Genomic DNA, 26131 nt, shown 5'->3' with positions numbered 1-26131 from the left:
CCAGTCCTCTGCACAGGGGCACCCAACTGAGCGGAGATGCACATGTGAGACATATTAGGCACCTTTCAGTAGTAATGCAGAGAATCAGGACGGGCGGGGCGGGGGTGTGCAGGGAGCCACCATGAAAAGTAAAGTGCACTGGCCAAGATCTCAATGGCGATTAGGTGCCAAAACTGGACCCAACAATTTGAACCCACGATCACTCAATATTCATTGACAGAAATAGAACATTTGGAGGCTCGTGCTCACTTATGTATCCAGGGTTGGCTGCTGGGTGACAAAGGTTACCCTCAAAGGACATGACTATGATGCCCGTGCAGGGGCCACAAAATGCAGTAGAAAGAAGACCCTACCACTACCCGAACATTGGTGGAGCAGACCATTGGCATGTTAAAGATGCAAATCCTATGCCTGGACAGAGGGTCTCACGGATAATCGTGGTTTGCTGCACGCTGCACAACCTGGCACAGCAAAGGGAAAGGAGTTGCTGAATGATGACATGGAGGAGCTGCATGTCTCCTCCGGTGAGGAGGGCAACGAAAGGGATGAGGGCAATGAGGTTGAGGAAGCCAAGACTGCAGGGGAAGATGCTATTGCATGGGCCAGACGAAGCAGGCGCGCATGTGAGGCCCTCATAGCCACCAGATTCCATGAGGAGGATGTTGGGGGAGGGACCATGGTGTCACAGGTGATTGACCATAACACAGCTGATTATAAAGAGGCATACACAAGAGGATATATGAAATGAGTGCGATTCTACTTATACTTGTGAAAATTATATACATGTGTTTAACATCACTGCCACCGATAAGATCCTAATATTGTTTTGTCTTCCTGTCCCTACCACTACATCTTGGTGTCTCCCCAACATCCACAGTGGAGGTGGAGGCAGCCTGCTGACTGGTACGTCCTCTGAAAGGCCGAGACTTGGACCGTCCAGGCCTGCTTTGGGTCTCCTGCAGTGGGGCATTTATTTCATAATTTGCCATGGTGAGATTTGAACTCTTGATCTTGGGGTTACAAGCCTAGTACCATAACCACTTGGCTATCATACCAGAACTCTGCAGTGGGGCAGATGCACCCTTTCAGACAGTGACCTTAATTAGCTGAATCTAATGGGAGGTCACAGGGAGAGAGGTTTGGGATCGGCTGGTCAATTCCGGAGTCATCTCGGTGGTTGGCCCCGGGGCGTCCAGCTGCTGATCCTCATCCCTGTGGGTCATTAAGTGCCCCTGGCTGACACCCTGAGGAGAAGGTTAAGCTGGAGTGAGATTGAGCTGCCCCACCCACCTCTTGCATAGCCATTGCTGGGTGCTACCAATGCCTACACCGATGAACTGCAGCTCCTGCCATAGTGCAGGACCTATGTCCTGGACCAAGGTCTCCATGGCGGCTGCCATCCAGCAATGTTGACATCGGTGCATTGGCATACCAGCGCTATTAACTCAGACAGAAAGCGGACGGGCTCCTCCATTGTGCGTTGATATCTGAGGAATGCACCTGACATCCCTTCCTGATGTTCCTGTGATTATCTCTGCAGCTTCACCAACTGAGATAGGACTGAGTCTGGAGACTCGTCATCTGACTTGGACTCTGCAGAATACTGGCCTTCAACAATTCTCCGCGTGCTGGCTACCTCGGATGTCCCTGCCTCTGCCTGCTGTGAACCAGATTGTGTGCTGCGTTCACTAGATTGTGACCCAGAGCCTGCTCTAGAACTAGATCCCACTGTGGTGTGTGTCCTTGCACTGATGGAGGGTGTGGGTGAGCGCTATGATGGGTCTTCAAAAGTGCTATCCTCAGCTTCCTCATCTGAGGTGTCATCTGGGGTCGAGCTGAGGGCTTGGCTGACTGAGGGCCTTGGGCACTTGGCAGAGGTGCCTCTGAAAGAAAGTGGAGATGATTGTTGCATCGCAGGCAACTCGAAAAATGCTCAATTGACTCAGTCATGGTAGTCTGAGTGATGAGTGGTGCAGGATCCTCACTTGGGCGATTGTCGCCACAGGAATGGTCCACGTCCTCTCCGGCCAGTGTGATTGCTCAGTTCTTGTACTCTGTGAGGACCTTGATGTCGGGCACCACTCCCGTCTGGGACTTCTCCCTCTGAATGTGCGCGAGCATGTCCTGCAGAAAGACAGATGGCGAGAGTACGAGCAGGACACATGCCAGGGCAGATGATAAAGATGTTTGCCTTGCGTGGGTGCAGAGTGGAGCCATGGACAGGATGAAGTCATGAGTTCCAGAAGATATGAGGCCAGATGGAAATGTGAAGGTGTGTGTGAGAGAGTGAGTGGTGAGGTACCTTGAACTGGCAGTGTGTGAGATCCCTGTGGAGTGTGATCCTGCGAATGGGTGATGGGCTTGTGAGTGTGAGAGTTGAATGATAACCTGTTTGACTTACCCTGGCAGAACCGATTGAGATCATTCATCCTTTTTCTGCATTGGATGGCTGGCCTCTTCTGTGCAGCGTTGGCACTGACCACTTCTGCCACTGCCTGCCAAGCCGGAGTGGTGATATTGGTGGACCTCCTCTGGCTAGAGCGGGGGTGGAAGACATTGCGACAGTCCTCCACTGCATCAAGTAGGTGGCCCAGGAAGGCATCACTAAACTTGGGGGCTACCGTCTTCTTGCCTTTTGGGGCCATGTCTTCAGAGCACCAGTCCTGCGCTGCAGACAGTGGAACTGCTGTGTGCAGCTGCTCTTCAAATATGGCGCCTAGAGTGAGGTACTGGTAAGCTCATGGTGGGGCGGGCAAATCAGAGGCTGCCTGCCCACAATTCAACGTTTTTCCCAAGCACACAGAGTTAATGAGGCAGGTAGTGGACGATACAGCGTTAAAATCAGCCACTGCAGCCAGCAGGCAAAACAGATTTTCATGCCGCCATCACACTTAAGAGTGCGGATGAGAAAATCCCAGTGTGTGTGTTGTGTGTTTGTTTGGTGTGTGTGTGTGTGTGTGTGTGTGTGTGTGTATTATGTTGTGTTGGAGTGAGAGCTCTGAGACTGGGAGTGAGCCAAACACACACGCACACCCTTCCTCCCTCCCTCAAAATCTATCCACAATGCAGGTCCAAAGAGGAGGAAAACCCAGGCTGAAAGGCAATCCGCTTCCAACCCCCACTTTCATATGAATTCAACTGAGGCCAACTCAGCGTGTGCGCCAGAGGCGAATGCAAGGTCAATGTTACTTAAACGCAGCTCCTTAGCTCGGCTCCAGTCCCCACTACTTTCCCTGGTGGTCTGTATTTGGTGCCTAGTCTGTCTATCTCTAGCTCTGCTTTTTAAGTGAAAAGGCAAAAAAAGATTTTATTGGTTAGCTCTGCTGCTTGGCACTTTTTAATAATGGTCATTCTTATTAATTACTTCTTTTAATTATCAATTTATTGCTTTGACATTGATTTTTTAAAAAATTCATACTTAAAGTTGTGCTAAAAGTTATCTTTCCGAAATTTGCTCATTGGCCCCTGGAGTGAAAAAAAAATTGAAATGTGGCCCTTCACGTAAAAAGGTTAGACACCCATTCTCTAAACTGCAGAAAAGTTTCCCCATCTAACTTTTCAAAAGTCCGAAAATCCCACGCCATGGTTATACTTTACACTGTCCCCTAATTGAGCACTTTATTCTCCCAGAACCAGTCCAAAGCTCCATTCTGCTCCTGAGGGCCTGCTTCTTTCTTCCCTTTCCTAGCCTGGTAACTTCTAATTGCCAAATTGACTTTCACAGGGTTACAATGGAGATTTCTTCCCTCTAGCCCAAGCTAAGCGAAACTTGCAGCTTTCTTTAAATCCTCACAAACTTGGTCTCTTCAATCTGAGCGCAAGCTCCCGTCCACGTTCTGCGTGGTGATCAACGGGGTCAGCATTTTCTCTGCTTCAGGTGCAGGATTAGCTTCCTCTACCTCCTGCTCTCTGCCTCTCAAATGATTGCAGACTGACTTGTGTCTGAGTGTTTCAGGAATATCCTTGAAACACTTTAACCTGATACTACAATGGCTTTCTATGGGCTTTTCCTGTCCCAAAGCTCATCTCCATGGCAATGTGAATCATTTGAGCCTTGTATCGGGGTAGAAATGTTAATTAGCTATCCTCTCAACCCCCAACTCTATTCTATCTTGTAATTAAACAGATAGCCTAAAGCAAGGGTCATGAGGACTCGAAACGTCAACTCTTTTCTTCTCCGCCGATGCTGCCAGACCTGCTGAGTTTTTCCAGGTAATTCTGTTTTTGTTTTGGATTTCCAGCATCCGCAGTTTTTTGTTTTTAGCCTAAAGCATTACCGTTTACAAAACTTGACATTCCTAACATCTCCTTGTGAGACTTAGATACTAATTAATACCCATAGTCAGCAGAACTGCTCTTGCTATTGTCTACAAGTGTGAACATCTAGCACCTTCTTCCCAGTAAGACAGCCTGGGGCCCCTTTAACCTTTAACAACAAAGCTACACAGGCTTATTGGTTGGCAGAATTCAGAGTAGTTCACACAACTCCCTTCATTCCTCCATTTTATCTTAAATTAAAGAGACAGTCTGAAAACATAACAATCTTATAAACTTTATATTTGTAACATGAGTTATAACTTCTAAGACAAGGCCAAGACAAAATAAATAGTCCCATAGGGAATATTTTTCAGGATGGAGAAGATGGAGTATAGTTGGGGGCATTAACATTAAATTGTTAAAATGAGAAATGCCTACCGCAACCTGTCAAGAATTGGCCTACTTTTGGTTTAACTGAAGCAGCTTTGGGGTTGGATGAGCAACCCATTTGAGAGGCAGGTCACTCCTTATAATATTTCAATGAAGCCACATGCCTCAGAATTTAGCATCAATTTCAATTTAACAACTGCAGGCCAAGTTTCCCAGGGCTTGTGTAGGTAGGCAGCTGAAGGAAGGTAAGAGCTGCTCACTGCAGCAGCGTATTTTTCCAGCAGTGCATGTGGGCCAGGAGCAGGAGCAATTCCCCTGAACCCCTTCAGTCAGTGGTTCTCAAACAGTGGTCTTGTTCAAGAGAGTTGTTTTTTAAAATATTTAAGTAAGCACACACATCTCACTGATATCTAAAAGTAAATATTTGTATTCTTAAAAGCATTATTTATACACTGATCATGGGGTTTGGCGTGATTACTAATCCATTTGAAATCCTTAAGCAAACCTGTCATGATCTGCCTCCCTCCCTGAGATCTTCAAAATCTATCCAGCCCACAATCTTTCACGCTCCCCGCCCAAAAATCTGGGATCTTTTCCCCCCTTCCCTTTACTGCATTCCAAACCACGCCCACCACCCCTCCCAATCTTTAATTGCTGAGGGTTGTCCATAGCTACTGCCTTATCATAGAGTCATAGTCACAGAGGTCTACAGCACAGAAAAAGGCCTTTCGACCCATCGAGTCTGCACCGGTCAAACAAGTGCCTAACTATTCTAATCCCATTTTCCAGCACTAGGCCCATAGCCTTGTATGCCGTGGCATCACAAGTGCACATCCAAATACTTCTTAAATGTTATGAGGGCTTCTGCCTCTACTACCCTTTCAGGCAGAGAGTTCCAGATTCCCACCACCCTCTGGGTGAAAAAATTCTTCCTCACATCCCCTCTAAACCTCCTGCCCCTTACTTTAAATCAACGCCTCCGGTTATTGATCCCTCCACCAAGGGAAAAAGTTCCTTCCTGTCTACCCTATCTATGCCCCTTATAATTTAATATCCCTCAAATCATGTCCCCCCCTCAATCTCCTCTGCTCCAGGGAAAATAACCCCAGTCTATCCTATCTCTCCTCATAACTAAAACTCTCCAGCCCAGGTAAATCTCCTGGTAAATCTCCTCTACACTCTCTCTAGTGCAATCACATCCTTCCTATAATGCGGATTTTAGAACTGCACACAATTCTATAGCTGTGGCCTAACCAGCGTTTTATACAGTTCTAGCATGACCTCCCTGCCCTTATATTCTATGCCTTACCTAATAAAGGCAAGGATCCCATATGCTTTCTTAACCATCTTATCTACCTGTCCCGCTACCTTAAGGGACCGGTGGACATGCACACCAAGGTCCCTCTGATCCTTGGTACTTCCCAGGGTCCTACCATTTATCGTGTATTCCCGTGCCTTGTTTGTCCTGCCCAAGTGCATCTCCTCACACTTATCCGGATTAAGTTCCATTTGCCACTGATCAGCCCATCTAACCAGCCCGTCTATATCCTCCTGTAATCTAAGGCTATCCTCCTCACTATTTACCACCCCACCAATTTTCGTGTCATCTGCGAACTTACTGATCAACCCTACTACATTCGTAGGCTTTCCACCCAACAGCCACTCATTCTGACTGGTTCCTGCCTCCCTGTAAATTTTGGGATCATGGTCTTTTCTAGCATTGAGAATTTGTTTCTGTCTCCATACATTCCCTTGGCCTATGTCACTACTGAAACCATCATGGCTTCCCTCTCCATAAATATTCTTTAGGTCACCCATTTAATTCCTATACAGAGCTTCGAGGAATTCATTTTCATACTGCTTATTCTTCCTGTACTTTTGACATTAATTCTCTGTGTGACCGTATCTTTAATCTCCTTACTCTTACTTGCTGGAGGATCAGTGTTTGCAGGTGAACTACCTTCTATAATCTTCTACCTCCATCATTCTTTATTTTCCTCTTTCTATATCTGTATGGTTTTCCCCATCCCTTGATAATGTGGTGTTTCTCCCGTTTACCCTCCTTTCTGCTTCTGTCCTTGTCCTTAACTCAAGCGTCAATGACTAAACACTTCTTTGAACTCAAGGCATGTGTGTACTGGTTTCTCTTCATCCTCCCTCTTTGGGTGACCATTATTTCCCTTGCTCTCCTTCACTATTTATCTGTATGTATGGGTTTATCGTCTGTTGCATCCAGAAATTTTTCCTCCTCAAGTATTTTGTGAAATGAGCTAGCTAGTCCTCAAGCTCAATCTTCCTCCACTTGGGCAACACAATTTTTTATCATTTCAGGAGCATACATTCATTTGGATAATTTTCAGATCCAGAATATCTGTACACAAACTTGATTAGCCTAGGACTTGATCCTACTACAGTATTACTGTATACTTAAATTCTATGATGCTGTAGTCTTAAGTAGAATTAATTTTTGGTAGTTACCCGATACATAGAGATGAAACAGAGCAAGGGAAATGTCACTGCCTGGTTTTGCAGGTTCAAACCTACTTTTTCTCAGTGTCAAACTCCTTTTTTACCTCCTCAGCAAAAATTAATTTGTCAGCATGAATTTTATTCTTCAGTTTACCTGAGCTACTTTCTGTTCCCAAATAAATTGCAAAGTCTACGCCCTATCATAAGTTATTTTTGGTTGTGAAGATCCTTTTTATATTAAGCTATCTCTATTAAATTAAACCACCATATTTTGGAAACGTTTCTGTTAATGCTCTTATTGTTGGCTCATGTAACAAGCAATGAGAATATGATGAAAGGGAGACATCTATAGATATCTATATGACTGCCAATGTCATAAATTGATTTTTTATACACTGAATTCAGTACTTGGTATCCAAAAAGCAACTTAAACATTAAAAGTGAGAGTGGTTATGTAAGATCAATAAACTTAAGAACAAATATAGATGCTACTGATGAACAGACTTATTTTCTGGTGGCAAGTAGATGCAATGAAGTAGATAAAATATATTATATAACAGAAAAGCAGGTATTCATGTATATAGAAGTGTAACTGTTCCTGTGATTGTTTTTAAAATTTTATAACTATGATAACTGCTAACAAGGGGGATAAAAGTGGTTATGGATGTATCAGGGCACCGAGCAGATACTGAAATCATGGACAACTAAACAAAGATAATGAACCTGGCGCCAAATTCCTTCCAACTGGCCTGGATCTATCTGTACTATAGTCCCTCATATTACACTCGTTTGAGCATCCCCTACATTATAACAGTGACAACACTTGAAAAGTATATGATTGGGAACCCTTGGGTTTTAAACAGCAGTAGGCAATACAACTTGTTTCTTTCAATTTTTCTATCTCATTCACTCTCACGTTCTCCTTCATGTCAATGTACCAGAAATTGCATTGTCAAGGTTCAGTAACAATCATCTTGTTGACTGGCAATTAACAATGTAATTGCTATACAATGTAAGACAATTGTATTGTTAAAACAAGTGATGGGCATTGGCTTACCCATAATTGGGCACAGCTTTAACACTCCAGGGGGAAAAGGAACTAGGAGTCTAGCACTCTGTTGAACTGGCTGAAGAATAAACCTGCTTGAGGTAAAAAACTAGTTTCAGACTCGTTCTTTCCTTATATGCAATTACTGAAGTTAACACTTCAGTGGGGGAGGTGGCAATTCATGTATTTTTTCAGCATTCTGTCCATGACAGTATCAGTGATCACCTCACAGTCCTTGTGGAGACAAAGTCCTGTCTTCACATTGAGGATACCCTCTATCATGTTGTGTGGCACTACCACCCCGTGCTAAGTGGGATAGATTTTGAACCGATCTAACAACTCAAGACTGGGCCATCCCTGAGGCGCTGTGGGCCAGCAGGAGCAGCGGAATTGTACTCAACCACAATCTGTAACCTCATGGCCTGGCATATCCCCCCATTCTACCATTACCATCAAGCCTGATCAACCCTGGTTCAATGAAGAGTACAGGAGGACATGCCAGGAGCAACACCAGGCATACCTAAAAAAAGTGTCAACCTGGTGAAGCTACAACATAGAACTACTTGCGTGTCAAACAGCAACAGACTGAGCTAAACAATCCCACAACCAACGGATCAGATCTAAGCTCTGCAGTCCTGCCACATCCAGTTGTGAATGGTGGTGGACAATTAAATAAGTCACTGGAGGAAGAGGAGGCTCCACAAGTATCCCCATCCTCAAAGATTGGGGAGCCCAGCACATCAGTGCAAAAGTATTTGCAACAATCTTCAGCCAGAAGCGCGGAGTGGATAATCCAACTCGGCCTCCCCTGGAGGTCCCCAGCGTCACTGATGCCAGTCTGCAGCCAATTCAATTCACTCCACGTGACATCAAGAAATGGCTGAGGGCACTGGACACTGCAAAGGCTATGGGCCCTGACGATAGTGCGGCAATAGCACTGAAGACGTACTCCAGAACTTGCAGTGCCCCTAGCCAAGCTATTCCAGTACAGCTACAACACTGGCATCTACCTAGCAACGTGCCCAGGTATGTCCTTTATACAAAAAAAATGCAGGCAAATCCAACCCGGCCAATTACTGCCCCATCAGGCTACTCTCGATTATCAGTGAAGTTATGCAAGGAGAGATCAACAGTGCTCTCAAGAGCCACTTGCTCAGCAATAACCTACTCAATGATGCTCAGTTTGGGTTCTGCCAGGGCCACTCAGCCCCTGACCTCATTACTGCCTTGGTTAAAACATGGACAAAAGAGCTGAACTCCAGAGCTGAGGTGAGCGTGACTGCTCTTGATATCAAAGCCGCATTTGACTGAGCGTGGCATCAAGGAGCCTGAGCAGAACTGGAGTCAGTGGGAATCGGGGAAAACTCTCCACTGGTTGGAGTCATACCTAGCACAAAGGAAGAAGGTTGTGGTTGTTGGAGATTAATCATCTCAGTTCCAGGACATCACTGCAGGAATTCCTCAGGGTAGTGCCCTCGGCCCAACCATCTTCAACTGCTTCATCAATGACCTGCCTTCCATCATAAGGTCAGAAGTGGGGATGTTCGCTGACGATTGTCCAATGTTCAGCACCATTTGTGACTCAGATGCTGAAGCGGTCTGTGTTCAAACGCAGCAAGACCTAGACAATATCTAGGCTTGGTCTGAGAAGTGGCAAGTAACATTCGTGCCACACAAGTGCCAGGCAATGACCACCTCCAACAAGAGTGAATCTAACCATCAACCTATGGCATTACCATCACTGAATCTCCCATCATCAGCATCCTGCGGGTTTATATTGACCAGAAACTGAACTGTGCTAGCCATATAATTACCATGGGTACAAGAGCAGGTCAGCGGCCAGGAACCTTGTGGTGCATTACTCACCCCTGACTCCCCAAAGCCTGTCCACCATCTACAAGGCACAAGTCAGGAGTGTGGTGGAATACTCTCCACTTGCCTGGATGAGTGCAGCTCCAACAACACTCAGGAAGCTTGACACCATACAGGACAAAGCAGCCCACTTGATTTGCACCCCTTCCACAAACATTTACTCCCTCCACCACCAACGCACAGTGGTAGCAGTGTGTATCATCTACAAGATGCACTGCAGGAATTCACCAAGGCTCCTTAGGCAGCACCTTCCAAAACCACAACTACTGCCTTCTAGAAGAACAAGGACAGCAGATAAATGGGAACACCACCACCTGGAAGTTCCCCTCCAAGTCACTCACAATCCTGACTTGGAAATAAGTCGCCGTTCCTTCACTGTCGCTGGGTCAAAATCCTGGAACTCCCTTCCTAACAGCATGGTGGGTGTACCTAAACCACATGGACTGCAGCAGTTCTAGAAGGCAGCTCACCACCACCTCCTCAAGGGCAATTAGGAGTGGGCAATAAATGCTGGCCTAGCCAGTGACGTCAACAACCCACGATGAATAAATAAAAAGTATCCTACTCAAACAGCCAACAAAACCTTTTGGGGGAAGGGGGTGGAATTCAGAATTTCATAAAATCTTAAAGGATTGAAACTCTGCAACAGATTAAGAGCTCCCTCAGCCGAGGGTATATACGCCAGCATCCAGCAAGTTTGATGAAGAAGGATAAGTTTCGCACAGGTGACAGACCCATTTGAAGTCAAGCCCCAAGACATCGTTTTGAAAAATGTAAGTTAAGCAATGGCCCCATGTAAACACATTATTTTAACCTATAAACCACACATTATATCTACACATGCGATTAAAGGCAAAAATACGCTCACCTCTTGGGATGCCTGAATACGCAACGGATCTCCACGGAAAACATTAACTTCGGCAGGATTCGCTTGGAGTCTTTGTTTTGACAGGATGTATCGACCCGGTGAAGTGAATAGACATAAACAGTTGTTGAAACGTGTGGAGTATTGGCAGTACCCCCACTGTACCCCGCACCATCACCACCACCACCGCTTCCAACCTACTTTTCAAAACGGATGTTCTTGAGTGAAAGGAGGAGATGCGGGTTCTAAGCGGACGTCGCCTTTCGAAGACTGAGAGGGATAAGTTTATTTGTTTTGAGGGGGCTGCAATGCAATGTGATCTATGAGGTGGTTCAGTTGGGAGGCAGTCACTGTTCAAAATGCAGGTGAAGAACGCGAAGCCGTTAGCGCTCAGCGCGCGCCGGTCGTCGTGTTTTCCTTCCCCCCCCATCATTCGCGCATGCGCGCTCGGGGACCGCCGCCGCCGTTGCTGACTCGGCGCGATCCGTGCGCTGGCGGCGGGAGGCGAATTAAACAGCCGAGCGAGCGAGTGTCTCTTTGAGGAGAAATAGCACTCGCTTTCCGACTCAATGATTCAGACCGTGGGCTTCTGACACTTTTTAATTTCCTTCCTCCCCACCCCCTCCCCTTCGATTCCCCCCCCCATACAAATTTGCTATTTCTTTAAAAAAAACATTCTCGCCCAAACATCGGCTGCCCACCCCGTCCATTTCGGCCACAGGCCTCGGGCTCGGATCACCCTAAGGTAAGGAGGAAGTTGGCCGTCAGTTTTTTTTAAAAAGGTAGAGAATTTGGTCGGGAAACTTGACAAATTCCTCCTCATTGTTCAGCGGTTGTCGAGAGAGCCGAGTTTACGCATCGGTTGCTGTGCCACGCTGATTGGAGCGCCCCGCTTTTTAAAAGGACAATTTAAAATAAATATCAAAAAACAGTCACCCAAGCCTGCCACATATTTCCGACCCTGACCTCCTTCAGAGTTGACGGCCTCCTGGTTCAGTCCAATTTCACCCCCCCCCCCCCTTTTAAATGTCCGTCAAGATCGTGTAATGTTAAAATCCCGAGCAGTGCCACCTTACACAACAAAACCTCGTTTTACAGCAGACACTCCATGACCTCCCTCGCCAATTCCCTCCCCGCACAAACACAAAGACAACTTGATTTATTTAAACTATAGACTTTGCAATCCTTAAATTATGTTTCTAATATCCGTCGACGGTATGTAAATCCAATGCAAAGTGTGTTTTTAAATCTTTGTGGAGAGAGGAGGGGGAGGGAAAGAGAGAGAGAGCTGCTGTCTGTCCGCTCTGTGACCACAAGCATTGCTTCTTGGTGTCCATGCGAGTCGTTAGTTTTAAATAGTATTTCGGCTTTCCCCTTCTCTTTGGTGAATGTGGTAATTTGTGTGGCTTCTTTTGACGCTTAAGGGAAGATGTCCAGCGACAGGCAGAGGTCTGACGACGAGAGTCCGAGCACAAGCAGTGGGAGCTCGGATGCCGATCAGCGTGACAACCCGCAAGAGGAGAGGAAAGAGCCATCCTCTCAGCAACAACCGAAAAAGAAAGACCCCAAGGTATCCAGCAAAACCACAGCCAAACTCTCCACCAGTGCTAAAAGGTAAATATGTCTGTTTCTGCACTCGAGCACCGGCATTTTGCCAATCTCGGTTGCACTCCTTTAAAGTCCTTATCAAATATGTCAATATAAACACTCCTCTCTTCATTTGCATATAAGCTTGAAAAGAGAACAATTTGGGGAAAACCGATCTTAAGTGGAACAAATTACCTTTGTTCGCATCTTTGGTATACCTTTTTACCCGTTTTATGCTAAATTATATAAATTGAAAAGCGACATGTAGTGAAAATTTGTGAAAACTTGTCCTGTTATGGGATTTGGGTTTAACGCTGTTGAGAACAAAGAGGAAGCAGCCATGTTTTCCACTCTGGTTGGGTGAGCTGCTGAAAAAAGGATGGTGATAGAGGGCACTATAATCGTTCTTTTACATCTAAATTCAGCACAGTGTTTTGTACTAAAAATCTCTTTTTAAATTTTCTTCAGAATTCAAAAGGAACTAGCAGAAATCACACTGGATCCGCCCCCAAACTGCAGGTAAGTGAGGTGGATCAATTAGCAGGTTGCAAAATGTGATTAAGTACCATAAGTGATGCAATTTAATAAATGTGTCATGCCAGTGAATGCATGTCTATTGTAGTTTCCTGGACACACAGAGGCATTTGATAGATAATTAATATCTTAAGTAGGGCATGAGATAAGGCATAAATTATGGGGAGTGATAAACTGCTCTTTGTAAATAATAGACTTCTGTACCAGTAACTGATGGACATCTGCGAATGCTTGAAAGCATGGTGACATCTTGAGATATATAAAGGTTTTTAATGTTCTCACAGGTGTTACTCTGTTAAAATTGGTTGTTACAGTACACATGCCGTTTTTCCATTGCAACAGTAAGTTTAGCTTTGAGTTTACTTGGGGGGTGGGGGTGGGGGTGGGGGGGGGGGTGGGGTGGCGGGAGAGCGAATAACCTATTTCACTATTGGATTGCAATTTGTGTTGTTGGAGTAGAATTTTTTTTTTCCTGTCTCTGAGGAAAATGACTGTTGGTGAGGTGCAGCTTCTAAACTGAACTGTTAAGATTTAAAATTTTACTCCAAATTAATTACCCAACTTTTGACACTTATTTGCTGTCAACAGTCAATATAGTAATGCACATTTGGTCTGCCTGAGAGGATTGAAATAAGGTGATCTGTCTTCATTCTACAAAATGGAATGATGAACTGTTAACATTTTACAAGAGACCAAATTAGTTTCACAAGCAGCAGTGCTTTTTGTGTGTGCTACTTGCGTGCTAGTGGTACTTTTTTTTAGATTTCAGGAAGACTTAATTTTGTCCATAAATGTCATGAATTGTTTTGTGTTGTAAAGTTTCATAACATTTGGATATATTTGAGTTTTTTAACTTTGTTTTGAAAGACAATGATACCAGTCTTTCATGTGTAGAGTGTTCAAATATTGATTTTGTAAGGAGTGTGGAAATTGGGTTTAAATGGAATTCCTTAATGTAAATTTGTCAATTAAATTTTGGTAACTGTTTTAATTTTTTTTGATAAGTCCACTTTTATAAATGTCTGGATTTAGAAAATAAAAATAATTGTCACAGTTGTGTGTTATTCTTATGACCTTTTGCAGTACATGTGAAAAATATAATGAAGCAGAATGTTCCAGGTTGATATTCACCCATTGGTCTTATGGAAAGACATCTGAGTTGTACTTCAGTTGTCAATCAAAAAATGCTTTGACTTCAAGGTTTTCATCAAATACTAGCTTTGGTGCTGCTATATGCTTTGGAGCAGTGTAAACTGGCAATACTGTGTTGCACTATTGGCGCTCTGCTGTTCTATGCTTTGGGAGGGAATGGAATGGGATGCTAAGGTTTGCTGAGGATGTCCAAAGTTCATGCTTGAATTTGGCTTTTTATTAACATGAATAATATTTAATAATTAGATCACTTCAGTCTTTGAAGTCAAATTAAAACTTAAAATTAAATGAGTTCTAATTACAAATCTGTGGCCTCAGTGTCAAACTTTAAAACACCCTCGAATTTGAAGCTGGGCTTCAATGTGAATGTGCATGTGAATTTCACATGAAATTGGCATAATACAAAATAGGGGCCCATAAGCTTAAAAACAATGACATATTCAACTCACTACTTGTGTTTAAATTAAGAACATCCTTTTCAAACCATTCAATATGAGTGTTTATGGTGAAATTCTAATGTGGGTTTATGACCCACTTATGAACAAAATAATAGTGCACTTAAATTATGAGACCATAATCAAGGTGGAGCCAAAATTGCATTTGTGTACTTGATTTGATATTAAATACAGGCTAATTTGTGCTTTTAAAAAAAATAATTTCCAGTGGCAGGATGAGCCGGACAAACTGTGACAGGCTGATAAACCCCTTTTATCTGTACTTTCTGATTTATGGACAATTCATCCATTTTAATGTTGACTGGGGTTTTGGAGGGAAAAAATGGACAGTTCTTTCCAGTAGATAGGGAGAAACTGTTCCCATTAGTGGAAGGACCGAGAACTGGAGGGCACATTTTTCATGCGGTGAGTGAATAATATCTGAAATGCATTGCCTGAGAAGTGTGGTGGGGGCAGGTTCGATCAAGACAGTTGAAAAGGAATTGGATCATGATCTAAAAAGGATAAATGGTGCAGGGCTATGGGAGATAGGCATAGAGTGGCAATAGCTGATTGATTGATTGTTCCAACAGGGCCCCAACTATGGCATGGGCCAAATGGCCTACTGTGCTGTAACCATTCTATGATTCAATGTACTGAACTGATTTGAAGTTTGTTTCAGGCAATTTTTACAAGAACTTGCATTTATATAGCACACTATATAACATGGCCCAAGATGCTTCATAAGTATGTATTCAGATAGAAATTAACACCAGGTTGAAGAAAATAACCAAAAACTTGGTTTAGGAGGTAGTTTTTAAGTATATCTGAGGAGAGAGAGGCATGAGGCAGGGAGGGGTTTCCAGAGAGAAGTCATGGCTGGCGATGGTGCAGCAAAGGAAGAAAGGGTCATAAAAGAGGACAGACTGCACTTGAGGAAACTGCAGTCATGGAATGAAAGCCTTTACAGGCGATTCTCCGGCTACGGCTAGACATATAGGAATGGATAAAAACAGAGGGCAGTCCCACTCAGTTGGATGACAGGAGTTGAATAGAAAGTCTGGTCAACCTTGTCAAAGGCTGCAGGCAGGATGAAGAGGGCAAGTGCCCCATGGTCTCAGTCAATTGGAATATGATTTGTTGCTTTGTTTAGAGTGGTTTCATTACATTGGAAAAGCTCAGACATTGAGTTACGGGAAAGATAGGCATGGTTTGGGATGTGACAGCCCAGTCGAGGACTTCTTAGGAAGGTTTCAGATATGGTGGCAGTTTGCAAGTGAAATGGGTATGTTTCTGAAAGAGAAGGTTGATCACATCAGAGAGATCAAGTGAGGATTTTTTTTGAGAGGATTGCATCTAGCATCTTTTTTTAAAAAAATTAATTTGTTTGATCCTTACATTGTGTCTGGGTCCTCAATATGTTTAAAACCTGATTTAAGATAGATACCTTGTCTTTCTTGCCTTCTTGCCATCTAAAGAGGAAAAAGTCTATGGGAAATCTTTTTCTTCCACTTAGGCCTGTTACAGGGAGAAGCAAAGACTTGGAGTTATGCAGTGTTTTTTACATCCTCTGAACCTTGTTCAGTGATTCACAACCAACAATCTTTGAAGTTAAGTCCCTGTCAGCAAACACGATAGCTAATTTGCAGTCCGGTAGCACATATCAGGTGAAATAAATGAACAGTGGATCTGCTTTTTTTTTTTGCTTGTTGTATTGGCCTGGACATGTGAAGAACTCTCTGGAATAATGAAAATTGTCACCTGAAAACTACTTTTAAAAAAAAAGACACCTTGTCTCAATGGAAATTCACAAGCAAGGTCTGCTTCCCTGTTTGGACTGTTCTGGCGATGTTGATTATCAAGAGCAACTCTAAAGCAGTTGCATGGATTGTGATTTCAAAGCAGCAAGTGATCAATTTCTCCTCAACCTCAGCTAGCCATGCCAAAAGTTGGGAAACTTCATTCCTTTTATTGTAGTATGGGGACCTGGTGTGTGTCAGTAGCCTTTGGGCCAGTTTGCATTATTTACCTTAGAATGGGTGGAACTACCTAAATGTCCTAGGCTTGGGAGTCTCATAAGAAAATTGATGTTTTTTTCCAAGAGACGAGACTTTTTTTGGTGAAGTTTATTTTGGGGCATAAGTAAAGATAATTTTCTTATCTTCTGGTTTGCATTTATCAAGACACTACTTACACTTGTTAAGCATTACAGACAGATATTCAGGTTATATAGTATAATTGCTAAAATAATCTTCAGTGTAATAGGCCATTTTGAAGTATGAAATATCTGTTTGTATCTTTTCAGCTGAAAGACCAGTGTTTATATGAAATGAGTTTTAAGAAATATGCCTACAAATAACTTACATGAATTGCTTTTGCTTACAAAACCTTGTGCTGTTGCTGTACTTGTGGTTGCTAGTAATGCATTGGGTCGTGTCAATGAACTGTTCTAGTACTTAGTGATGCTTAGGTTTTAAGCTCTTATAGAAAATATCAAAACTATCAAAATGCCTTTTTAAGTTTTATTACGAAAACAAGTTTGTGCTGCTTGTTCTTAACAGTAACTCTGGTCAAGCACAAGATTTACAGTTACCTTAATACTTAAAAAAACTTGAAAATTAAAAAGCACAGCTCCATTCTAATAGTCATTTGACTTTGTTTGCTATTGTTAAAAATACTGCAAGTTGAATAATAATGAGATATTCTGCAATTTTGGATTTCTTTTAAGAAACAAGACCAGTTAATATTTTCTGCCTTTATGAATTGTAACGTACCTGTTAGAATGGTGTATGTAACTGAAATTTTAATAAATTCCTTAATATTCTGTATGAAAATATATTCCTATAGCTTTTCTTTAGTCATCCAAACTGTCAAATAACCAAGCAAAACTAGTCCATCTTGTGCTTTTTGGCAGAGAATTCAATAAGTGCTGAATGAGTCTATGTGCCAAGAACCCTTATACACAATTCTGCCCATGTACCAAAAAGTGGTTACAACACAGAAGGTGACTCTTGGCCCATCGTGTCTGTGATAGGTCTCTGTGACCAAATCAGCTAACCCCACTCGCTCAGCTTTTTCCTCGACCCCTGCAAATTTTTGCCACTGTCCAATTCTCATTCAAAAACCGTGATTGAATCTGCTTCCACCACTCTCCAGCCAGTGCATTCTAGATCCTAACCACTTGCTGCATGAATAAGTTTTTTCTCCTCATGTTGCCTCTGGTTCTTTTGCCATTCACCTTAAATTGGTGTCCTCTGTTTCTCCATCCTTCTCCCAATGGGAACAGCTTCTCCCTACCTATCTTGTCCAGACCCCTCATGATTTTGAACATCTTTATCAAATCTCCTCTCAACCTTCTCTTCAAGAAGAACAGTCCCAGCTTCTCCAAACTATATGCATAACTGAAGTTTCTCACCCCTGGAGCTATTCTTGTGAATCTATTCTGCACCCTCTCTCTAATGTTTTCCCATCCATCCCAAAGTGTAGTGTCCATTTGGTGAAACCAGTGTTTTATTGAAGGCTCACCATAACTTGCTTGCATTTATAATCTATGCCTCTATTTTTAAAAAGTCTGGGATCTCATATGTTTTATTAACTGCTTTTTCAACCTTCAACAATTTGTGCCCATATGGCCCCAGGTCCCTCTGCTCCTGTACCCCCTTTAGCAATTATATGTTTTATATTGTCTATCCCTGTTCTGCCAACCAAAACGTGTCATTTCACACCTCTGCATTATCTTCCATCTGAAATATGTTCGTCCATTTCACCAGCCTGAAAACAGTCATCATTACTAGTACTATGTTCCCTGTCACTTGGCAAACTGCATATTCATGTAGCCACAGTCCCATTTATTCTATGGGTTTAATTTTGCTGGCAAGCCTGAAATGTGGCACCTTATGAAATGCCATTTGAAAGTACCTCATCAAAACAGCATTGCCCTCATCAACCTTCTTTCTTACGTCTTCAAAAAACCTCAATCAAATTTAGTTGAACACAGTTTGCCTTTAACAAACCCATACTGGCTTTCCTTAATTAATCCACATTTGTCCAAGTGACTGTTAGTTTTGTCGTGGATTATCGTTTCTAAAGTTTTTTTTCACCATCGAGGTTAAACTGACGAGCCTGTAGTTGCTGGACTTATCCGTACACTTTTTTTTGAACAAGGGTGCAGCATTTGAAATTCCCCATTCTCTCAGTACACCCCTATATCTAAGATGCATTGAAGATTATAGCCAGTACCTCCACAAATTCCACCCTTACTTCCCTCAGTATTCCCAGATGCACCTGATTGGCCCTGGTGACTTATCAACTTTGCAGCTTGCATTTCTAATAACGCCTCTTTATCAACTTTTAGCCCATCAGTGTCTCAACTGCCCCCTCTTTCCCTATGACTTTGGCAGTATCTTCCTTTCTCATCCTAATTAAGGATTCAAAGTATTCATTTAGTCACCATCCATGCCCTCTGCCTCCATAGGTAAATCCCCTTTTTGGTCCCTAATCGGCCCCATTTCTCCTCTTACTACTTTTTTTACTATTTATATGCTTATATGAAAATTTTGGATTCCCTTTTATATTAGTTGCAGTCCCTTCTCATACTCCTTTTTTCCTCTTTCCTTTTTCACTTTCCCTCTGAACTTTCTATATTTAACCTGATTCTCACCTGAGATCTGACATCTCTCATAGGCACCCTTTTTTTTCTGCATCACCTTATCCTCTGTCTCTTATATCCAGGGAGCTCTGGTTTTGTCTGTCGTACCTTGACTGCACCTGAACTACCTCCTCTAAAGACAGCCACTGTTTCATTCCAGTCTTGCCTCGTTACAAAGCTCATTTTACCTGGGCCAGATCCATTTTCACTCCCATGCAATTGGCTCTCCTGCAATTAATTATTTTTACTCTGGGTTTCTATATAATTTAGATTTTGTTATTTAAATGCTTAGAAAGCTTTTATAGTTGTTTATAATTTCTTTTCATGTTAGTTGAGACCTAAAGCTCCAAATTACTTCTCCTTTGCCTGTGTCTGATCAGTTTCAAGTTGACAAAGAGTAACAGGTTCTGACATCTCATGCAATTCATACTTCAGCTTTATCAATACAAGTTTCTTTTTACCTTCCTTGCTCTGTTGTTTTCACTGAAGGGAATGTTTCTCTGACTTAGGTGGTTCACCTACAAAATAACTGAATCTGACGAATAGAAAATAGAAAATACAAAATGACCATTCAATTCAAAACTCTCTAACATTTAATCATTTGGAAATAGCATGCATCCTAGGTTTTTTGCTGCCCAAGTATTTCAACTCAAATTTGCAGCCACAAACATGTTTCTCCCTCTTTTCTCTTGCCCCACCCCTGTAATGTCAAACCCCTGATTTCTTATACCATAATACTGAAATATCCTCCCCATGTTGTAAAACTCCCAGCAGCCCCAACAAGGGGAAGACAACACTGGTGGGAGTAATCTATAGGCCCCCTAGCAGTAGCTATACTGTAGGAAAGAGAATAAATCAGGAGATAATGAGAGCATTTTTTTAAAAAAAAGGCAGCACATTAATTTTCATGTAGATTGGGAAAATCAGATTGGCAGAGGTAACTCGCAAGAGGTAACGAGCAAGATTTCATAGTGTATTTGGGACAGTTTCCTAGAACAATATGCTGTGGATCCAACCAGGGATCAGGCTATTTTGGATCTGGTAATATGTGATGAGGAAAGTTTAATAAATGACTTCAGGGTAAAAGATCCCCTAGGGAACAGTGACCATAACATAGTAGAATTTAGCATTCAGTTTGAGTGTGAGAAACTTGGGTTGGAAACAACTGTGCCAAACTTAAATAAGGGTAATTACAAAAGAATGAAGGCAGAGCTGGCTGGAGTGGACTGGGATAGGATTTTAGCAGAAAAGATGGTTGATGAGCAATGGCAGACATTTAAGAAAATAGTTGATGATTCGCAACGTAATTATATCCCTGTGAGGAAGAAGGATTCTAGGAAGGGGATAAACCAGCCATGGTTAACCAAGGAAGTTAAGGATAGTATCAAATTGAAAGAAAAAACATACAATATGGCAAAGATTAGTGGTAAGCCAGAGCATTGGACAAATTTTAAAAACCAACAAAAGATAACCAAGAAAATAATCAGGGAGAAAATAAGGTTTGAGGGTAAACTAGCAAGTAATACAAAAATGGACAGTCTAAGAGCTTTTTTAAATATATAAAAAGGAAGAGAGAGGCCGAAGTGAACATAGGTTCCTTAGAGAATGAGGCTGGGAAAATAATAATGGGGAACCAGGACATGGCAGAGAAGTTGAATAAAAACTGCCATCAGTCTTCATGATAGTAGACACTAATAGCATTTCAAAAATACTAAATAATCATGGGGCAAAAGGAGTGGAGGAAATAAATACAATAACTATCACTAGAGAAAAAGTACAGAAAAACTAATGGGGCTAAAGGCTGATAAGCCCCCTGAACCTGATGGGTTGCATCCAAGGATGTTAAAGGAAATAGCTACAGAGATAGTGGATGCACTGGAGTAATCTTCCAAGAATCCTTAGATCCTGGAAAAGTCCCAGAGGATTGGAAAACTTCCAATGTAACTTCCTTATTCAAAAAGAGAGGAGACAAAAAACGGCTAACTATAGGCCAGTTAGCTTAACATCCGTCATTGGGAAAATGTTAGAGGCTTTTATAAAGGATGTAATAGCAGAGCATTTAGAAATGCATAATATAATCAAGCAGAGTCAACATGGCTTCATGAAGGGAAATCATGCCTGACAAATTTATTAGAATTCTTTGAGGAGCTAACAAGCAGGATAGATAAAGAGGAACCAGCAGATGTAATAGATTTGGATTCCCAAAAGGTGTTCAATAAGGTACTGCACATAAGGCTACTTAATAAGATAAGAGCCCATGGTGTTGGGGGTAGTATATTAACATGGATAGAGGATTGGCTAACTAATAGAAGACAGTTGGGATTAGGGTGGCATTTTAAGGATGGCAACCTGTAACTAGTGGAGTACCACAGGGATCAGTGCTGGGGCCACAATTATTTACAATTTATATTAATGATTTGGATGAGGGAAGTGAATGTATTATTGCCAGGTTTGCGGATGGCATAAAAATAGGTGAGAAGGCAAGTGGTGAGGATGACTCAGAGTCTACAGAGGGACATAGGTTAAGTGAGTGGGCAAAAACTTGGCAGATGGAATATAATGTGAAAAAATGTGAAGTTATGTATTGGCAGGAAGAATAGAGGAGCTGAATATTATTTAAATGGAGCAAGACTGCAGAAAGCTGCAGCGCAGAGGGATTTGGGGGCCCTCATGCATGAATCACAAAAAGCTAGCATACGAGCTCAGCAGGTAATGGGGAAGGCAACTGGAATGTTGGCCTTTATTTCAAAGGGAATGGAGTATAAAAAGAGGGAAGTCTTGTAAAACTATTCAAGGTACTAGTTAGACCACACATAGAATACTGTGAATAGTTTTGGTCCCCTTATTTAAGGAAAGTTTTGCTGGCATTGGAGGCAGTCCAGAGAAGGTTCACTAGGATGATCCCAGGTATGGATTTTCTTATGAGGAGAGGTTGAGTAGGTTGGGCCTGTACTCATTGGAGTTTAGAAGAATGAGAGGTGACCTTATTGAAACACACAAGATTCTTAGGGCGTTTCACAGGGTAGGTTGTTTCTTGTTATAGGAGAGCCTAGGACCAGAGGGCATAATCTCAGAGTAAGGGGTCACCCATTTGAGACAGAGATGACGAATTTTTTCTTCTCAGAGGGTAGTGAATCTGTGGAATTCTTTACCGCAGAGGGCTGTAGAGGCTGGGTCATTATGTATATTCAAGGCTGAGGTAAACAAGATTTGTAATCAGTAAGGGAATCAAGGGTTATGGGTAAAAGGCAGGAAAGTGGAGTTGAGGATTGTCAGATCAGCCATGATCTCATTGAATGGTGGAGCAGATTCAATGGGCCGAATGGCTGCCTTCTGCTCCAACATCGTATGGTCTTATAGTGCTGTCAAGCTGTGTATCTCCAGTTCAATCAAATCCAAAAACTTCCCCCAGTGTGACTAAATACCTGGATAGCTATCTCTTAACTCGTCCACTTCTTAATTATTTGCTGTGTATTCCCTGCTTCAGAGTTGATAAAAATGGGAAATAAATCCAAAGATGAAGACAAATATTGATAATTGTAACTATATTAATCTTGGCTTGCATGCATTTCCTATTTGCACAATTTAATTTCCTGTTGCCAAATCTTTGTAACACTCAACTTTTTGCCCTATTGCCCACACTTGAGTTTTAACTGTAAACTTGCCACTGTGCAACCTGGCCAGTGAATTCCCACAAGTTGTGCACATTCCTCTCTCAAAAATTATAAATAACACTTCCTGACCATTTTTCCAAAGTATCCGAAACTTCCAATGTTCAAAACAAGGGTTTAAGCAACTTTTTTTTCAAAATTGTACAGATTTATCCATTGAAATTTCTTTTAGGTCTTTTGATGCGTTCATTGAGCATTTAAGTGAAATACGAGTCTTGGCTTTGTCTCTGAATTTGTCTCTGTGCTGACTTCAGTTTGGTTGCACTGCATATGCTCAGTATTCCAGGTTATGGTAGGGTGGGGTGGTGAGGGAACACTGATTACTCAACTATTAGAGCTTACTTTGTGTCCTATAAATTTAAAACATAGCTCATTATCTTTCCTTGTTACAATTTAGCTTTTTCTGTCAGAAAAGTGAATTACTTAAGGTATTTTGAAGTAAACAGCTCCTATCTGCATATCATATGTTAATTTTAAAAATGTAAATATACCAACAGCTAACCACTATTGGACACCAAGATGTGCATTGTCTTTCTACATTTATATGCTTTTTCAAGTTGAGTTGAATTTTGTTTATATAAACATTCTACTTTGTATTTTATTGTGATTCACTGGCCAACATGTTATCCCCAGGGTGCATAATACCCATGTTGAGTAAACAAGAAATCCCCTGACTGACAATGAGCAATGCCATAGGAGATCTAATAGTTGAAGATGAAACCTTGTTGTATTTGCTTGTACTTGTCAGAATCTAATTTACACTTTCCTGACAGTGGCTATGTGTCAATGCGGCCAGCACCTTCAGTAGGGTGAATTGCAGTGTAACAAGTTGATGTAGCATAATAAAATCCCTGTGTGAGCATAGAGATTTATGACTGTAATATAAAGGTAAGAAGAAGAATGTATGACTTTAAAATGGTGACTGATCCATATCTGAATGCTTGGTCCAATAATAAGCAGCTGTAGTTACCTGGATTTGCTAACTTAGAGCAGCGCTCTTAAGAGCACAGACCAGCTTCGTCATGCTCCAGACCTGAGGCAACTGTGAGCAATTTCATAGGAAAACTGCAATGGCAAAATGTATGCTCCCATGGTGTGTTCTTAGAGCTAAACTGGAACATGATTGTTATGTTCATCTGCTAACCAGCCTGCACCATTCAGGCTACAGCTGACGTTATTCTCCAGGCAAGTTCTCCAGGTATAAACAAGCCAAGAGTTCAATTAGAGCATAAATAGTTAATGGGAGCATATATATTTGCCAATGCAGTTTTACTATGACATTGTTCACAGTTGTCTCGGGTCTGGAGCATGACTGCTCGGTTGCCGGTTTCAAAGTTCTCACATGTCTTGGTCAAAATCCTGAAATTTCCCAGCAGCACTCTGGAAGTACCTTCGGCAGACAGGTTGCTGTGTTTCAAAAAAGTGGCTCACCACCACCTTCACAACAGCAGCTAGGATGGGCATTAAATGTCAGTGCCCGCATTTTGTGAATTAATAAATTAAAATTAGAACAGATCATCTGTTTATTTATAATCACAATTGTTTTGGAACCTTGCTGTGTGAAATTAACTACAGTTGTAACGTTGCTTCTCAGACAATGTGGTGCAGTCAATTTGTGATGTCCTGAGGTTGTAAAAGGCACAATATAAATGCAACTTCTTCCTTTCAGTTGTGATCAGTGTTTGTTTAGATAGCATATCAATTCCATCCCACCACTAATTTGCAGCAACAAATATATTTCATGGTTTGAGACTCTAGACATTACACTTCGTATAATGTGGCAAATTGTAATTGAATGTGTATACGTAGAGAATTCAATTGCTGTTATTCTGTTATGACTCTCGAATATTCAAGCGCTAATCTAGAAAACGTCCAAAAGTAACTATTCATGCAATTTCCAAGTCGGGATGTTGTGTTATTGGAAGTGAATTTTAAGGTGGTGGATGTGGTATTGAAGCTGCATTCAGGCAAGTGGAAAGCATTCCATCATACTCTGGCCTTGAGCCTTAATAGGTGGTGCAAAGGCTGTGGGGAGTTAAGAAGTGAGTCACTTGCTGCAGAATACCTGGATCAACCTGCTCTTGTAGCCACAGTATTTGTATGGCTGGCCCAGTTCAATCTCTGGTCAATGGTAATCCCCAAGGTGTTAATGATGGAGGTTCTGATGCTATTAAATGACGTGGGGAGGTGTTTATACTGTCTTAGCACTTGTTTGGCACGAATGTTGCTCGATACTTATCAACCCAAGCAGGTCTTGCTTCATTATCTGAGGAATTCTGAAAGAAAATGAACACTCTGCAATCATCAGCGAACATTCCCACTTCTGACTTTGGCGGGAAGGTCATTAAAGATGGTTGGACTGAGGATATCTATCCTGAGGAACTCCAGCTATGTCTTGGGGCTGAAGTCATTAGCCTGAAACAAGCCAAACTGTCTTCCATTTGTGCTAGCTGTGATTAAGGCCTAAATATTGAGACACCAGGAAAATTCCTCTGCCCTTCAGATGTTACCATGGGATATTTTATGCCCACTTGAGAGGGTGTCTGAAAGACAGCACCTCCCCCAGTAATGTTGATTATCTGCTTAAACAACTGGAGTAGAACATGAACTTTGACTCCAAGTTCTGTGGGTTACTGCATCAAAATGATTAAATGTATACTCATTCTGCTGCAAAATAAATTATTGGGATGCAAATTTACCAAGTTTGACGACTGAAATGCTCATTACAGCAATCAGTTTATATAATTAGCAATACACTTTTTAACCTTATGTTTACTGACTAAAAACGAATATGGTTTCGGGTTCAAAAAGAAAGTTCAATTGTGTTAAAATCAACAATTTGAACAAGAATCGACTTGACAGGATGTAAGTAGGTGAAACCAACACTGCCAGCAAAAGAGTCCTTTCTTGGCTTTCTGTTATGATTTTATTTCCTATTTATACTATTTATTATAGTATTTGTGGCTTAAATAATGTATGTTACTTGTGTTCACAAAATAATGTCGAAATTAAAGTTTCAGTAGCCTGATTGAGAGATATGATGTAAGCTGTCCAGAGAAATAATCTAAATTGATTAGTTCCTCTTCTCTTGACCAGTTGTGATATAGCCATAGTCATAAAGAGGGTCATAACCCCAGAATCTTCTGTTGAAACTTAATGAATTTCATCAGTGCTCAGCCTGATTTTGCTGAATGAATTAAGGAA

General features: G+C 42.0%; 1 protein-coding gene and 1 long non-coding RNA gene across 4 annotated transcripts in view; one reads left to right on the top strand and one right to left on the bottom strand.

The window, feature by feature from the left end:
• LOC144686583 (uncharacterized) overlaps positions 1–11039 on the bottom strand; it is a 52292-nt gene extending 41253 nt beyond the window's left edge. For both annotated transcript variants that reach the window (XR_013577949.1, XR_013577948.1), the window contains exon 1: positions 10905–11039. This is a non-coding gene — a long non-coding RNA (uncharacterized LOC144686583). The remainder of the gene's footprint in view (positions 1–10904) is intronic.
• An 87-nt stretch (positions 11040–11126) lies between these two features.
• The window catches only part of ube2e3 (ubiquitin-conjugating enzyme E2E 3 (UBC4/5 homolog, yeast)), a 154951-nt gene continuing 139946 nt past the window's right edge, over positions 11127–26131 (top strand). The window contains exons 1-3 of one of the 2 annotated variants that reach the window (XM_078551940.1): positions 11127–11266; positions 12326–12515; positions 12957–13007. In XM_078551940.1, coding sequence (XP_078408066.1) covers positions 11224–11266; positions 12326–12515; positions 12957–13007 — 284 coding nt within the window. In that variant the 5' untranslated portion in view covers positions 11127–11223. Of the gene's footprint in view, positions 11267–11349; positions 11647–12325; positions 12516–12956; positions 13008–26131 lie in introns of those variants that run through there. The other variant, XM_078551942.1, reaches the window with a different exon arrangement.

The sequence above is a fragment of the Cetorhinus maximus genome, chromosome 11 (assembly GCF_964194155.1).
Source record: "Cetorhinus maximus chromosome 11, sCetMax3.hap1.1, whole genome shotgun sequence".
In the NCBI taxonomy this organism is placed as follows: Eukaryota; Metazoa; Chordata; class Chondrichthyes; order Lamniformes; family Cetorhinidae; genus Cetorhinus; species Cetorhinus maximus.
This window is presented reverse-complemented; position numbering and strand designations above follow the sequence as displayed.